The 16,163-nt window shown below is 46.7% G+C and overlaps 1 protein-coding gene across 1 annotated transcript in view; it reads right to left on the bottom strand.

Annotated features, from left to right (window-relative positions):
• Positions 1-16,163, bottom strand: part of SLC6A15 (solute carrier family 6 member 15) — a 99,941-nt gene that overhangs the window by 19,540 nt on the left and 64,238 nt on the right. The window contains 3 exon segments of the mRNA XM_029597086.1: positions 11,567-11,759; positions 15,062-15,254; positions 15,349-15,590. Coding sequence (XP_029452946.1) covers positions 11,567-11,759; positions 15,062-15,254; positions 15,349-15,590 — 628 coding nt within the window.

The raw sequence follows: 16,163 nt of genomic DNA, 5'->3' as shown, positions 1-16,163 counted from the left end.
ATGGCGCTGATGGCCCGATAAAAAAAACAACCCACCCGACCCTTTAAAAATGACCCCTTAGCTTCCCCCACCCTCCCGAGCCCCCCAAAACATTTTAAAATTACCTGGTGGTCTAGTGGTGGTCCCGGGAGCGATCTCCCGTTCTCGGGCCGTCGGCTGCCACTCATAAAGATGGCGCCGATGGCCCTTTGCCCTTACCATGTGACAGGGTATCCTTGCCATTGGCCGGCCCCTGTCACATGGTAGGAGCACTCGCTGGCCGGCGCCATCTTTAAAGATGGTGCCGGCAGAGGGCAATCCTGGTAGTGCTACAAAATGTGCCATTTTGGAGAAGCAGTCAACCGTGACCCAAATGGTGTTATTTCCGTTGGATGAAGGCAGGTCCACAACGAAATCGGTTGCTATATGCATCCATGGTTCATCCAGCGATGGTAGAGGCTGTAATAGGCCCCAAGGATGCCTGGGTGGTGGTTTTTGTTTGGCACAAACAGCGCAGGAGCCCTTTTTCATGGTTGGCCACCAATAGTATAGTAGTACAGAGGTAACATAGCTAGAATACAACTCTGTCCCGGAAGGCCTGCCAGATGGGAATCGTGAGCCCACCTCAACAGTTTTTTCCTTACACTTCTGGCAACCACCGTCTTCCCAGTGGGTACTATGTGGGTGGCTGCGAGGACCACTCTTTCGGGATTAATGATATGACGGGGTTCATCCAGCACATCCTGAGGGGAGAAGGATCATGAAAGGGCATCAGCCTGAGTGTTCTTTTCTCCTGGGCGATACTTCAGAAGGAAGTCAAATCTGTTAAAAAACAGGGACCATCTTGCTTGACATTGATTGAGTCATTGAGCATGTTGAAGGTACTCCAGATTCTTGTGATCAGTGTATACTACAATTTGGTGTTGTGCGCCTTCTAGCCAAGGACGCCATTCTTCAAAAGCCAGCTTGATTGCGAGTAACTCCTTGATCCTATCCCATAATTTCTCTCGGCAGGCGAGAATCGCCTTGAGAAGAAGGAGCAAGGATGGAGCACATTGGATTTGTTGTACTGACTTAGCACCGCCCCTCATCAAGTCTGATGCGTCGACCTCCATGATGAAAGAACGGTGTGGGTCAGGGTGGCGGGGACATGGCTTCTTCTGAAAAGCCTCTTTGAGCATCAGAAAGGCTGATATGGCTTCTGGAGACCAATTGGCAGGGTTGGCTCCCTTCTTGGTCACAGCGATTAGAGGGACTGTGAATGACGAGTAGTTTTTAATAAAGGACCAGTAGTAATTGGTGAAGCCCAAGAAGCGATGCAGTGCCTTCAGGCCTGTAGGTTGAGGCCAGTTCTGGATACTTTCTAATTTCTTAGGGTCCATTTGAAACCCGTTCTTAGACACAATGTATCCCAGGAAGGGTACAAACTCTTTGTGGAATTCGCACTTTTCAAGCTTTGCGTATAAGTGGAACTCACACAGACGTCTTAGGACTTTCTTGACATCCTACTGATGAGTTTGCAGATCTTGCGAAAAGATCAGTATATCATGAAGAGAGACTACCACACATTGATAAAGTAAGTCCCTTAAGATGTCGTTCATCATATTTTGAAAGACTGTGGGTGCGTTACTTAAACTGAAGGGCATGACGAGGTATTCAAAGTGTCCATCACGGGTGTTAAAAGCAGTCTTCCGGGGGCACTATTGAGCAGCGCTGGAAAATGGCTGCTTGAGACGTCTGCTCCGCTCCCATTCACAGCATTTAGGCGAATAGCTGGAAACAGGTTGCGAGTGTGCAAGTTTGACTAGGCTCTCTGAACAGGGGAACATCCCGGGATGGCAGCCCGCAAACGACCAACTGATTTAAAACAGTTTTCCTTTAGTAGGGTGGCGTCGGAGATTATGCAGGCCGAGGAGGACCAGGCCGAGGATAACCATGAGGCGGAAACTGGCGCGGTCAGCTCGGCGAGCACTGTTATGGCTGATACGATGCCGACCACGGGAACGACCCCCGATTTTCCGACCCGAGCGGAGATGCGCACATGGTTCATCGAACTCCGGGCAGACCTTAAAGCTCACAAGACGGAGTTGCTAGCCACCATGGCGGAGTTGCGGGAGGACCTTAACTCTATGGGACATCGTGTAGACGACCTGGATATTAGGGCGGAGACTCAAAATGCAGCGCTTGAAGTTTTGGCGGTTCAAAATAAAGAAATGTCCGTAGAGCTGGATGAAGTGCATAACAAGCTTGAAGACTTAGAGAATCGCTCACGGAGAGCGAATCTCCGCTTGAGGGGGGTTCCCGAAACTGAACAGTACGCAGACTGTATGCAAGTTGCGGCGGCCATTTGCAAATTTATACTGGCTCAGGGACCCTCTACCTCCCCAGACAGCGGAAGAGATATAGATCTCGAGCGGGCACACCGAGCGCTGGGCCAGCGCAAAGACAACCAGCCGAGAGACATTGTAATTAAGTTTCATCATTATAAGGTAAAGGAGGAGGTCCTTAAATGTGCGCGATCGCAGCAGCAATGGTCATGGCAAAATAACACCATTTCTATCTACAATGACCTGGCCCCATCCACGCTACAGAAGCGATACTCGCTACGGGAAGTGGCTTCAGCGCTCCGTAATGAAGAAATTCGATATCGCTGGGGATTCCCTTTTGCTCTCATTTTCCAGCGCAAGGGAGTGACATACCGTGTCCGTTCCCTGGAAGAAGCGGTGGAGTGCTTTAAAAAGGCGGGCCTGGAGGCCCCATTTACTCCTCCAGTTCAACCTCGAGCTGCACGGCCTGTAGATTCCACCCCGAGATGGCAGCGGCAGGGCCCGGGTCGGGGCCGCTTACGAAGGCAACAGTCGTGGAAGGGACATCCTCAGGGCGAGAAGGGCTGATGGGTTCCTTGTACTTTAAAGTTTATTACAATTTAAAATGTGTCATCCTATCGATGATATTGCTGTCATGATTGTGTTCATGTTTCAAAGTTTGTGCTACTATCACGTGTTCTACTGCACTTGTTTTCATTGCTTGTTTTCACATAATTTAATGTTTCTATTGCCTATTGTTCGTTTTAAGGCATATCTGCGGGAGCAGCGGTCTGTAGGGGCTGCCGGTGTTGTTCTTTGGGTTCCCCCGCCATGATTTGCGTGGGGAGGGCGAATCATATCAGTGTGGGTAAGGGGTTTGGGTACCAGGGGATTTGGAACTCTGCATATGGGCTGACATGTTTTGTGCACTGCTTGGACATCACTGGTGTGGGAGGATGGGCCTATTTCCTGCCTGCGACGCCCTACGGGGCGCACGATCACGGGCTTTTTTTGTGGGATTTTGCGCCCTATTATTTTTCACTATGGTTGTTGTAGTGTCCTTGAATGTTAAAGGTTTAAATACCTTTAGAAAACGCTACTTGCTCAGGAAGGAGCTCAACTCTCTTAGAACCGATATAGCGTTCATCCAAGAAACCCACTTGAAAAGGAGGTATGGCCATTTGCTGGCATTTAAAGAATATCCCCATGCTTTTCTAGCGGCGAGTGGCCCCCAAGCCAAATACGCAGGGACTGGTATATTGATCTCCGCTCAACTGCTGTTTGAATATATCCTCCATATACCTGATCCCAAGGGGAGGTATGTACTCCTGAAAATCCGGGTGGGAGCGAAGGTTTACACTTTATTAACAGTGTACGCCCCTAATGGAGACCAGCTGGGGTTTTGGAAGGGGATTCAGTCTCTGCTACTAACACACGCTGAAGGCTCTATAATCATAGGGGGGGACTTCAATGTCACCCTATGCCGGGAATTGGATAATTCCAAGGCGTCTGTCGCTACCTCTCACGCGAACAGAAATGCTTTGAGGGACCTTATGGAGGAGTGGCATTTATTGGATATCTGGCGGAATCGTAACCCAAGAGCTCGTGTATATACGTATTACTCGGCGCCCCACACTAGCTATTCCCGACTTGATTTTTTCCTTGTGGACGGAGTAACGAGTAATCAGGTGCACACGGTGGATATTGACCCCATTACCTGGTCAGACCATGCCCTGATCAGAATGAGTGTAGCCCTAGACAGCAGTGACACGGGGGATAGGTTCTGGAAATTGAACGAATCACTTCTGAGTGATGAGCGTTTTACCAAGGAACTGAATGAGCACCTCCAGGAGTATTTCCAACTTAATCAGACTCCTGAGATTACTCCGGCTGTTGTATGGGAATGTTCTAAAGCTGTGGCCCGGGGTAAGTTGATCTCTAGAGCGACATGGTGCAAACGTAATAGGGAAAGGGATAGGCTTGCCCTGCATGTTCAATTGGCTGCCGTAACCAGGGAACATATGCGAACGCAATCTTCTCAATGCTACCGGAAGATGCTGGCATTGAAAGACTCCCTCGCTTCTCTCGATAATCACCGGGTGCTACACGCCCTTGATCTCACCAAGCAGGTTTATTATGAAGGGGGGGATAAAGCTGGACGTCTGTTAGCTCGGCAGTTACGAGTTAAGATGACTCAAAATAATATCTCTAAAATAAAAAGCGATACAGGCCTAACTCATACTTCCACGTCAGATATCCGTCGGTCCTTTTCTGACTTTTATACTAAGCTTTACAGCGCTCAGACGTCTATTCTAGACTCTGATATTGCAGAATACCTGGACACGGTAGCTCTCCCCTCCTTAACAACCGAACAGCAGCAGATGCTGGATGCTCCCATTACGCCTGGGGAAGTGGGGTTTGCAATTAAGTCTCTTAAGCTGGGGAAGTCTCCAGGCCTTGACGGCTTTTCCGGAGCCTATTATAAAAAATGTTCTGCCACAGTGGTGGAACCCCTGACTGACTATTTTAATGGTCTTCGGGAAGGCGGCTCTATACCTTCCCACGCTAATATGGCGGGGGTTACGGTGCTAGCCAAGCCGGGTAGAGATCCCACATTATGCAGCTCTTACAGGCCTATTTCCCTCATTAATGTCGATTTAAAAATTCTGGCCCATTTATTAGCTTTGAGACTTAATAAATTTCTACCAGGACTGGTACATAATGACCAGGTCGGCTTTGTTCCCCAGCGCATGGCGGCAGACAATATCCGCAAGGTCATAGATCTTATTTGGTGGGTACGCAAGAAGAGGGTACCGGCGGTGTTACTGTCGTTGGATGCCGAAAAGGCATTTGACTTAGTGCATTGGCCGTTCCTTTTTCAGTTGATGAATAAGCTGGCTTTTGGACCCTACTTTATCAACTGGATAGCCAAGCTGTATGACCATCCTCAAGCCAGGGTCAAAGTAAACAATGGTTATGGGCCGGCTTTTCCGATAGGCAGAGGGACCCGGCAAGGCTGCCCGCTTTCCCCACTGTTGTTCGCTCTTTATATGGAACCCCTAACTACCCGGATTCGGGCCTCTTCTGAGATTCAGGGAGTAAAGCTAGGGAACTCTCACTACACTCTTTCTCTGTTCGCTGATGACGTGCTTCTAATGCTGACAGATCCGGAGAGATCATTGCGGGGGGTGATGCATGAGCTCAATGCATTCAGCAGCGTAGCGGGCCTAAAGGTGAACGTAGAGAAATCGGAACTCCTTAATGTTAATTTAGATCAGGGAGTTGTACGTCGTCTACAAACCCAATTTCCGTTTAAGTGGGCTAAATCTCAGGTCAAGTACCTGGGCGTTCGTATATCCCCCAATTTGACGGATCTATTCTCCTTGAATTATCTCCCACTTATTAACAACATTACGTTGGATTTGAGCCGCTGGAACAAGAGAGGTTTCTCTTGGCTAGGGAGGGTGGCTATAATTAAGATGACAATACTGCCTAAATTACTATACCTTTTTGCCTCTTTGCCGGTATATATTTCTCCCACCATTGTGCGTAGATGGCAGAAAAAATTTTTTGATTTTATTTGGCGACGAAGACCTCCGAGGGTGGCCAGACAGGTGCTCTGCTTGCCTAAGATACAGGGGGGATTGGGGGTACCCAACCTTCAGTATTATTATATAGCTTCTCAACTACGGGCAGTTATAGATGCTCACCGTATAGCTGAACCGAAACAATGGGTACTGGTGGAGCAAGCTATCGTGGGCCCCATGGCGTGGTCTGCTATGCCTTGGCAGCCCCGCTCAACCTGGCGGCCGGTAGACAACATCCCATGCTCATTGGAGGTTACACTTAAAGTGTGGGCCCATAGTCGGAGACGCCTGGTTGGGAATTATACATTTTTCTATCAGTCCTCTCTATTGAATAATACCTGTTTCCCCAGTGGGTATCAATCTAGCAGATTCCGGTTCTGGAGAGAGAGGGGGCTCACTTTGGTTGGTCACCTTTTCTCTCAGGGGTCCATTATTCCTCGGGACCAGTTTTTTGAGAAATATCAATTAGACCACCGAGACTATCTAGCTTATGCCCAGGTAACACATTATATCCACGGTCTCCTGAGGGACGGCTCCTTACGCCCGGGGAGATCTCTTATGGAAACTTACTGTCAGAATAGTGGTAGGATCAAGGGCCTAATTTCCAAGGTCTACCAGCTGTTCTTCCCATCGCAAGCGGTGGTGGGCAAATTTATTGCCCATTGGGAAACTGACTTGGGCAGGTCCTTGGGGCAGCAAACATGGGAAGCGGTTTTCTACAATGCACGGAAATGTTCTATTTCAGCGCGCATGCAAGAAAATTGCTATAAGATTATTTACCGATGGTATTATACGCCGGACAGGTTACATCACTTTTCTCCCTCGCTGTCGCCCTACTGCTGGCGCGAATGTGGGCAGCCTGGCACTTTTATGCATATATGGTGGGACTGTTCTGTTGTAGTTCCCTTATGGACGGAAGTTTTTGCCTGGTTAACCAATGTGTTGGGTGTACAGATTCTTTATGGCGCTGAATTAGCGTTGCTCCATATTTTCCCTGACACTGTTAATAAGTTTCATCAACGTTTCTGTATGCAAATGTTTATTGCAACCCGTACCTTGATTGCTAAACATTGGAAGACCACGATGGTTCCCGGACTTACGGACATTGTCACCCTATTACAACAGTATCGGAGTTTATCTTACCTAACGGCAACTAAACATCACAGATTGTCATCCTACTTCAAGACTTGGCGGCCTTTCTTGGACTACATCGCCCAATCTGGCACCCTGTGATGGTTTTCTTGGATCAGTGTGGATCTCGAATGGGACTTTGGGCCCTGTGGAGCTGGACTTTCTTGTTTCGGCTCATCTGTCCTTGCGCAGTGAACAAACTCTTAATACCGTCCCTTGCTTGGTGTCCAACAGACAATTTTGCTTTGAATTCCTGTCAATCTCTTTTTCTGATTCATCTGCATTGGTACCTTACTACCCGGAGGGGGGGGGGGGGTGGGGGGAAGGGAGAGGGGAAGGGGATGGGAGGGAGGGTTTACTTTTTGTTTCAATGTTTGTCTATCCGAATTTATGCTGCCTTTTGGATCTTCCAATGGCTTACTGGCTTCTGAGCACTGTATATGCTGATTTTGTGTCTTTTATTGCGGATGGATAATAAAAATTGTAAATTTAAAAAAAAAAGCAGTCTTCCATTCGTCTCCTTGTCGAATACGCACCAAGTTGTAAGCTCCATTAAGGTCCAATTTGGAGAATATTTTGGCACCTTGCAGCCTATCGAACAGTTCAGAAATTAAGGGCAGGGGGTACCTGTCCTTGATGGTAATCTCATTCAGACCCCTGTAGTCAATGCAGGGGCGTAAGGTGCCATCTTTTTTTCCCTACGAAAAAGAAGCCTGCACTGGCAGGAGATTTGGAGGGTCTGATGAATCCCTTTTATAGATTTTCTTGTATGTAGGGAGACATTGCTTTAGTTTCGGCTACTGACAGAGGATAAACTCTTCCTTTGGGAGGTTTTGAATTAGGTTTCAGGTTTATGGCGCAGTCGAACTCTCTGTGCGGTGGAAGAACATCAGCTGCTTGTTTTGAGAAAAAGTCCTGGAAAGAGGCGTATTGTGGAGGTAAGCCAGGTAGTGATGGAGTGGTGGGTATGCAGATGAGCGGTGAAACTTCCGCCAGACACCGACCATGACAGACTGGTCCCCACCGGGACAGTTCCAATATGGCCCAATTAAATTGTGGCATATGGTCTTGAAGCCAGGGCAGCCCCAATACCACTGGATGCATGGCTTTCTCTAATACTAGAAACGAAATGGATTCTGAGTGTAGAGCTCCAGTGTGCAGGCCAATGGCCTGGGTGGTCAATAAAATGTCTCCAGGAAGTGGTTCTCCATGGATAGAGGACATTCGCAAAGGCTTAGCTATTGGTGTGGTAGGAAGCGCTTAGCTATCGGTGTGGTAGGAAGCGCTTCAGAATAAAATTACCTCCTGCACCAAAGTCAATGAGAGCGAGAGTCTGAAATTCAAGACCTCCGCAGAGCAGCAATACTGGTAAGGATAATGGAGAAGTAGGAGAGGTGAGGCCTAGGAGAAGTCCTCCTGCAGATCCTAGGCCTGTCAGTTTCCCGGACAGATGGGACAAGTCTGGACTGCATGGCCCAATTGGCCACAATACATGCATAACCCCATGCGCTTGCGGAAACGTATCTCCTTGGAAGTTAAGTGGCTACGGCCTAACTGCATAGGCTCTTCTTCCTCTAAGGATACAGACGGTAAGCCCGAAGCAATCGGCACAGGTTTAGGATGGTTAGCCCCCACCATAGACTTTCATGGACTCTTTGCCTCCTGAGTTCTGTCGTGGATGTGGCGGTCAATTCTCCCAGCCAATTCCATCAGACCCTCTAGGGTAGCTGGCAAATCACGAGCCACTAACTCGTACTTTAGGCGAAGGTTGAGAACCTCCATGAATATGACACGTAAGCATCCAGTGTCCCAATGTAATTCGGATGCTAAAGTCTTAAATTCAATTGCAAGTCTGTAAGTGGCTTGTTACCTTGCTGAAGATTGAGCAAAGCAGATCCAGCGACAGTCTGGTGAACCGGGTCATCAAAAACAGACTTAAAAAGTTTTAGGAATCCTGGTAAGTCATTCAGGATAGGATCTTCACGTTCCCATAACAGTGAAGTCCAAGCCAGGGCTCTTCCTTCTAGGAAGAGTTACCACTGGAGACAGCACTGGAGTTACCACTGGAGACAGCAATTCCTTCACAGGAGGAGCTGAAGAATTCAGTTGAGCATGTAACTGATTGAAGGCAATAGCTAGGCTCTCCAAAGACTTTTGTTGTTCCGTGATCTGCTGGGCTAGGCCAGGGATGGCCTGCAGGGCCGCGGTCTGAGCCGAGTCCATGGAGTTAGCAATCCGTTGTGTTTGTGGCATTGTGGACCCTTGGTCGCTGTGAAGATGACTCCACCCATGGGGCTCCTTCCCGTGGGGAACACAGTGATAGGCTAAACTCAGATAGCAGACACAGATAGAATGGAAGACTTTATTGTACTGCTGTGGGTAGATGGTATGAAGCAGGAAATAAGGCACTGATGTCCGCGAGGTGCCAATACGTTCAACAGTCTCAGAAGTAGATTCTCACACAGATGTTTCAGAGAGGCGGGGAACCGCGGTGCAGGCAGCGCCGAGCCTGGTGGGTGGAGTTGGAGCACCAGATCATAAAGGTACTCACAGGAGTGTAGGCGTCTTCCTGGTAGAGATGGTGGGACCGAATGTCCGTGGTACAGGATACTAGAACGCTAGGCCCTCGAGGAGCGAGCACCTGGTAGTCCAGAGGTCCTGTAGTATAAGAGAGAGAGACCCCCAAGGAGCGGTTGTCTCAATTAGTAAGGCCCAGAAGGGAGATGGAAGCGAGAGACCCTTGAGGAGCGGGTGTCTTGAGCTTCTGAAGGAGCGAGGCCCTTGGAGTGTAGAGCGGCATCTAAGTGTGCAGCTTAGAGCAGTCAGAGTAGCTTAACTGAAGTTCTTGCTAACTCAATGGTGGTAGCAAAGCGGAGGCTTAAAATACCCGGAGGTATTGATGTCATGCAGTGCAGACGCCCCTGAAGTTCCCTCCATGATGTGTATTTGAGTGTAGGAGAGGTGCGCGCGCGCGCCCTAGGAGGCCACAGGAGTGAGCATGGCGGACTGGAACGCCCATGCTAGACTAGAGACGCCGAGGCAGCCATCTTGCCCAAAGAGGAGGAAAAGGGAAGAAAAGAGGTAAGGCAGAGCGGTCGCAGCCGTCTGCGACCGATGGACGCAACAGTTTGGATAAGGGATGGTCCTGTCTCATGGTTTATCTGGACACAGCAGCATTTGACATGGTCAATCATACATTACTTTTAGCTGATTATCTTTGATAGGAACTTGGTGTCATGTCGTATTATGGTTTCAAGATTTTTTTAACAAACCATCATCAGCAAGGTAGGTTTGCTGGACAAACATCTGCTTGGCATTTAATTACTGCAAGATTCCTTCAAAGTTATGCCATCTCTTCTGTTCTTTTTAATATTTACATGTTACCACTATGTTCTGTCATTTCCAGTTCACACACAACACTAAGCACCCCTCATTTTAATTTATTCTGGTCATTTGGGAAAAATTTTATATGCATCTTGTGATGCATTATGGCCCTAATGCCCATGATAAGGCCCTAATACGATCTGAAAAATGACTGTGGCAATGGAGGGTAAAGTGACTTACCCAAGGTCAAATGAGCAACAGTGGGACTTGAACACTAGTCTCGCCAGTTCATAGCCTGCTGCTCTAACCACTAGGCTACTCCTCCACATCTTATGTGGGCCGTAAGGAACATTACATAAATAAAAGTATGCATATAATCTAGTTTCACATATTCTTTTACATGAACTGGGAGAGGTGTTCCAGGGGAGCTGGAGGTAGGGCATACACAAATACTTTTGGATTTTACAAATGATGCATATAATGTCACTTCCAAAGCAAATGTCTGTGCATGTTTCAAAGCAAACATGCACAGAAATTTGCTTTGGAAATTTGGATGGTTATAAAATTACACTCTAAAAAGCTTTATTTTAAACAGTAAACTATTCCTATTAGATTACTTACAAAATTTTAATTCATGCACTTGAAAAATGTAGTCACTGCCACGTGGTTACCAGGTTTATCACTGATGTTATTCAATTGCATCTAACAATATAAATTATCCCAAACCAAGGGCCTCATTTTCTAAAGTATTGCAGGCCTGCGATACTTTAGAAGATATGGGGCGGGGGGCAGAAACGGGGGGAGGGCCTGCGCTAACCGGCAGCGATCGCACCGTTTCGCACCCAATAGCACCACCATAGGAGGTGCAGCTATTGGGAGCGAAAGCTGCCGCGAAAAAGCACTTACCTTTTCGCTGTCCGCGGCGTTGCACAGAGTCGGCCCCGGTGATGCCCCGACTCCTCCTCTTCTGGGGCCGACTCTGTCCTGACTCCACCCCCATCCTGGTATCGCACGCGCAGGTCGCACAAATGTGCACCCCCTTGCGTGCGCCGACCCTGGATTTTATAAGATACGCGCGTATCTTATAAAATCCAGCGTACTTTTGTTCGCCCGTGGTGCACGAACAAAAGTACGCGCGCGCGCTGTTTTTGAAAATGTACCCCTTAGGGTGGTAGAGAAAAGAGGAAATGAAAAGGGCCCAAGACAGACAACTAATAGTAAACACATGAGTCCACTCACCTGTAAGCAATTCTTTACGAACTTTGAATGTGTCTACAACAGGGGTGATGATTCCTTCAATGGTGCCAAACATACTGCCAAGCCCTAAGTTTACCAACATCAAGAAGAACATCACAGACCAGAAGGGAGAGGCGGGAAAGTGAGTCATTGCTTCTGTAAAGGCAATAAAAGCCAAACCGGTTCCCTGCACCGACTGTCAATTAAAAGAGCACAAAGAGTAAGAAAAGGCAGGCCATCAAACCACGAGCAAAATACTGAACATTGATGCTGTAGATGAATGGAACATACAGATTTACAGGAGGTTGCTATGACTACACATTTCCTCACTTTTGAGACCATTTCTTTTCATTTTTTATTTGTTCTTTTTGTCATGTTTTGTACATTTTACTAGGCCAGAATCATTTCTGCAATCTACAACCCCCAGCAACCACCCAGCCCCCAAAGGTAGTTCACTAAATTAAACTGGAACGGTATTCTTGAGAATCACAAACAGATCTGGTTTCCAGGATTCAGCTTTCTTAATCTAAAGGCCAACATGCAGCAAACATTTCCCCCCCAGAGACACAAAAAGGGCAATTTTCAAAAATGATTTAGGCCAGTTAATAGCAATTTACTCTGATGAATTTCCTGTCTGAAAATTGTCCTTGCTCGATCCAGCTGAAAATACACAAGGGGGCTCCACAGCCTGCATGCATTCAGCTGGATTTAGGAGCCATGTTCCCTGGGTCATGTTTCTGAGTAGGGCCTGGAAATACCGGCAGACATCGTATTTTCAAATCTACGCATGTCCTTTTCTATTGAAATTTCACCCTGAAGAAGAAAAGAGGTGCAAAGTCTGCTTTACAATTTTCAAAAGGAAAAGCAGGTGGGTACTTTCCATTTCAAAAATTAAATTTGTGGCCCTTGGATACAAAATAATCACAGATTTTGCACCTAGGTAGAAAAATTTGAAGATTGCCCTGGAAATGAAGAAAACTCTTCAGTAAATCTGAATATTAATTTAAATATATTTAGCTTATACCTCAAGGCTAGTCACATTCAGGAACAGAAAAGGTTTCATGACCCAGATGGCCCTATTTGCTAAGAATTTTTCCCAATAGGTATAAAATGGGAGAAAACCTTTAGTAAATAAGCTCCTCAGCTTGTACCTAAAGGAATGGAGGCTGAAGTGACTTGCTGAAGGCCACATCACTAGGATTTGAGCCCTGGCTTCTAGCCTGCTGCTCTAACCTCGAGACTACTCATCCCCTCCATTCAGTGGGGTCAGGCTGAAAACCACACCTGTTTGGGGGTCTTGGGAAAACGATTTGGGAAACACGGCAAAGTCTTAGCAGTGAATTTTCAAAGCACTTCCTCATGTAAAATTGGCATATACCCGCTTAAATAGCTTGTACGCGCTATTTTATAAACATCGACAGTGTGCGTGTACACAGAAAATATGGAGCGGTCTAGGACAGGGCGAACATTTCTGCTTGTAAGTTGCATTCATACTTTATACCTGCTTATTATCTTGCGTAATTGATATCAAATGTGTCTATTGTGTAGAGATGTGTATCGTACCAGCAATTGTTTCCGGTTTCGTAGAACCGCGGGAAATTTCGTTTCCCGCGGTTCTGACAGGTTTGTTTTTTTTCGGCTGTTCCGATCCGAAAAAAAAACCAAAACAACCCATCCCGATCCTTCAGATTTAATTATTACAATCCCCCACCCTCCCGACCCCCCCCCCCAAAGCTTGCCTAAAGTCCCTGGTGGTCCAGCGGGGGTCCCGGGAGCGATCTCCCACTCTCGGGCCGTCGGCTGCCAGTAAATAAAATGGCGCAGGTGGCCCTTTGCCCTTACCATGTGACAGGGGCTATCGGTGCCATTGGCCGGCCCCTGTCACATGGTAGGAGCAATGGATGGCCGGTGCCAACTTAAAAAATGGTGCGGGCCATCCATTGCTCCTACCATATATACCATATATTCGTGTGTGTATATATTCACGTGAATATATATACACACGAATATAAAACCACATATATATATATATATATATATATATATATATATATATATATACACAAGCCACATACATGCGAATATAAAACCGTTACAGATGCTGCAAAATGCAACAGCATGACTACTCTCAAATACCCGCAAGGGTGATCACATCACTCCCATCCTTAAAGAGCTGCACTGGCTCCCGATCCTCTCCCGCATCCACTACAAAACACTATCCATTGTTCACAAATCCCTCCATGTCTATAATTCAAACTGGCTCGACCTGCCTCTTACTCCCATACCAATCATCAAGACCCATCAGAACAGCCAATCAAGGCACCCTTATTGTACCCCCACTTAAAACTGCCTGCCTCTCCTCTACACGGGACCGTGCCTTATCAATTGCTGGACCGTCCCTATGGAATACTCTTCCCCCCATCCTGCACCTTGAACCATGCTCCACTAAATTTAAGAAAAAATTAAAAACTTGGTTATTTAAACGTGCCTACCCAGAATAGGACCTCGTTCACTTACGCCCTCCTGGTCTGCTTCCCCAAGACACTGCACATTAAGCCTCTACTTGAGTCTCTGAGTTACCTCTTGTTGTTTTAACTATTCCTTCCATGCTGTTCTCAATTTATTCCCCCTCCGAGTTACGCTCCCTTGTTATCATGTAATTTCATTTCTGCTGTTTAATTGTGAACCGGTATGATGTCCCCACTAATACTGGTATATAAAAGATTTTAAATAAATAAATATCCGACAGGAAGGAGGAAGTGTGGCTCATTTGTGGGGGGATGAGGGGGGGGGGTCAGAGGGGCATAGGGAGGCCCCCAGCTTGGCTTGGCTCAGCTCAGTCAGATAGGCCCGGATCCTGGTTTACTGGCGGGATTGGAGGGCCCCCCCCCCAAAAAAAAAAAAAACCTTGGAGACTCCAGGAAGTGGTGGAGAGGGACCGGGAAGGCCAAAAAAATATTTGAACATTCTCATGTATTTTCAGGCAAACCTATTTTCATTTCACTCTGTTGGAAAGAACCCAAAATAGACGTTTTGTTGCAAAACGAGAAAACATTTGTTTAAAAAGAATGTATGTCCCTAATGGAGAAGCATTATTAGTATTCTGCACTTTTAGACTATTCCAAATATTATTCAATGGAGGGGCAAAGGATAGCAGCTTCTCAAAAATATGGGCTAAAAAGTGTCCATGTGCATCGCAAATAATGCAGGTTACTGAAAACGGCCTCCTTTAAAGGTCTCAGGGCTAAGCATTTTTCTCATAGCCACAATGTTCGGTGGCTGGACCCTGCAATATACTGATAGCCCAAACCAATAAATTAAGTGATTCTGCACAACAATCATAAATTGCAGCCCTTGCTCCTTAGCCATGCATATTTCTAGCATAATGTGAATTGTGCTGACTAACCGCACAATAACCTTTATTGTAAACACGGCAATAAGTAAAATCGACCAGTCTTGATATTTCCACAGAACCTCTCGTGCACACTCCAGCCTAACCTTATTGAGTTCGTCTTCTATTTCACAGGGTGCAAGATCAAGAGCAGAAAACTCCTCTTCTTTTACTTTCTGAATGATATCGTAAACTAGATGGTAGTCCTCTGCTCTAATGGCTGAAAAATTGATGTGATGAGGAATCAGATCTTGACTGAGATTGCCTGCTTTCAAAAGATGGACGATCTTCTCAGCATTTCTGCAAGGCACAACAATAGGCAGACAATTTAGGATTCTTTTCCGCGAGCTTCAGAAGGAAATTTAATGTTAAAAGAAAAGACAAAGGTTCATACTGTGTAATGCAGTTCTGATTTATAACATTTGCTTTGAAGCCCAGAACAGCAAAAACCACCAACGTTGCAAGCACAGAGGTGAAAAAATTGATGAAGGACACCAGGACAGCGTCAAAATGGCAGTTGTTGTCTCTTTTGTTGTAGCTTGAGAAAGCGATGACGCCACCGAAGCCAAGGCCCAGGGCAAAGAACACCTGAGTAGCCGCTTCTCGCCACACTCTAGGCTCCAGCATTATTTCAAGCTGTTAAGAGTAAAAAAAAAGAAAGGAAAATTGGTTCTTACCTGCTAATTTTCGTTCCTGTAGTACCACAGATCAGACTTCTGGGTTTTGCCTCCCTGCCAGCAGATGGAGACAGAAAATTTCACTGACACTGTACATAACCCAGCGTGCCACCTGCAGTCCCTCAGTATTGACCTGCACCCAAACCAAAATGACAGCAGCAACCTTAAATTTCTAAGCAAACTCGCTCCCCTCCAACGAGCCAGAAGAAGGTGAAGTTGCCCAAAAAGACAATGGAAAACTTGTTTCTTAAATTTAACATAAGTGATCAACATTGAAAAACCTCCAACAACTCGCACTATATACAAAGCAACAATACGAGCAGTGGACTCTCCCCCCCAGTAAATGGGTGGATCTCTGGACTGATCTATGGTACTATAGGAACGAAAATTAGCAGGTAATAACCAATTTTCCTTTCCATGTACATACCTAGATCAGTCCAGACTCCTGGGATGTACCTAAGCTCCCCTTAACTCGGGTGAGACCTGGAGAGTTCCACTCGTAGAACACTAACTAAAGCACATGGAAGCCAGA

This window comes from Rhinatrema bivittatum, chromosome 4, assembly GCF_901001135.1.
Source record: "Rhinatrema bivittatum chromosome 4, aRhiBiv1.1, whole genome shotgun sequence".
NCBI lineage: Eukaryota > Metazoa > Chordata > Amphibia > Gymnophiona > Rhinatrematidae > Rhinatrema > Rhinatrema bivittatum.
The sequence above is the reverse complement of the archived record's forward strand: the minus strand, read 5'-3'. Positions and strand labels throughout refer to the sequence as shown.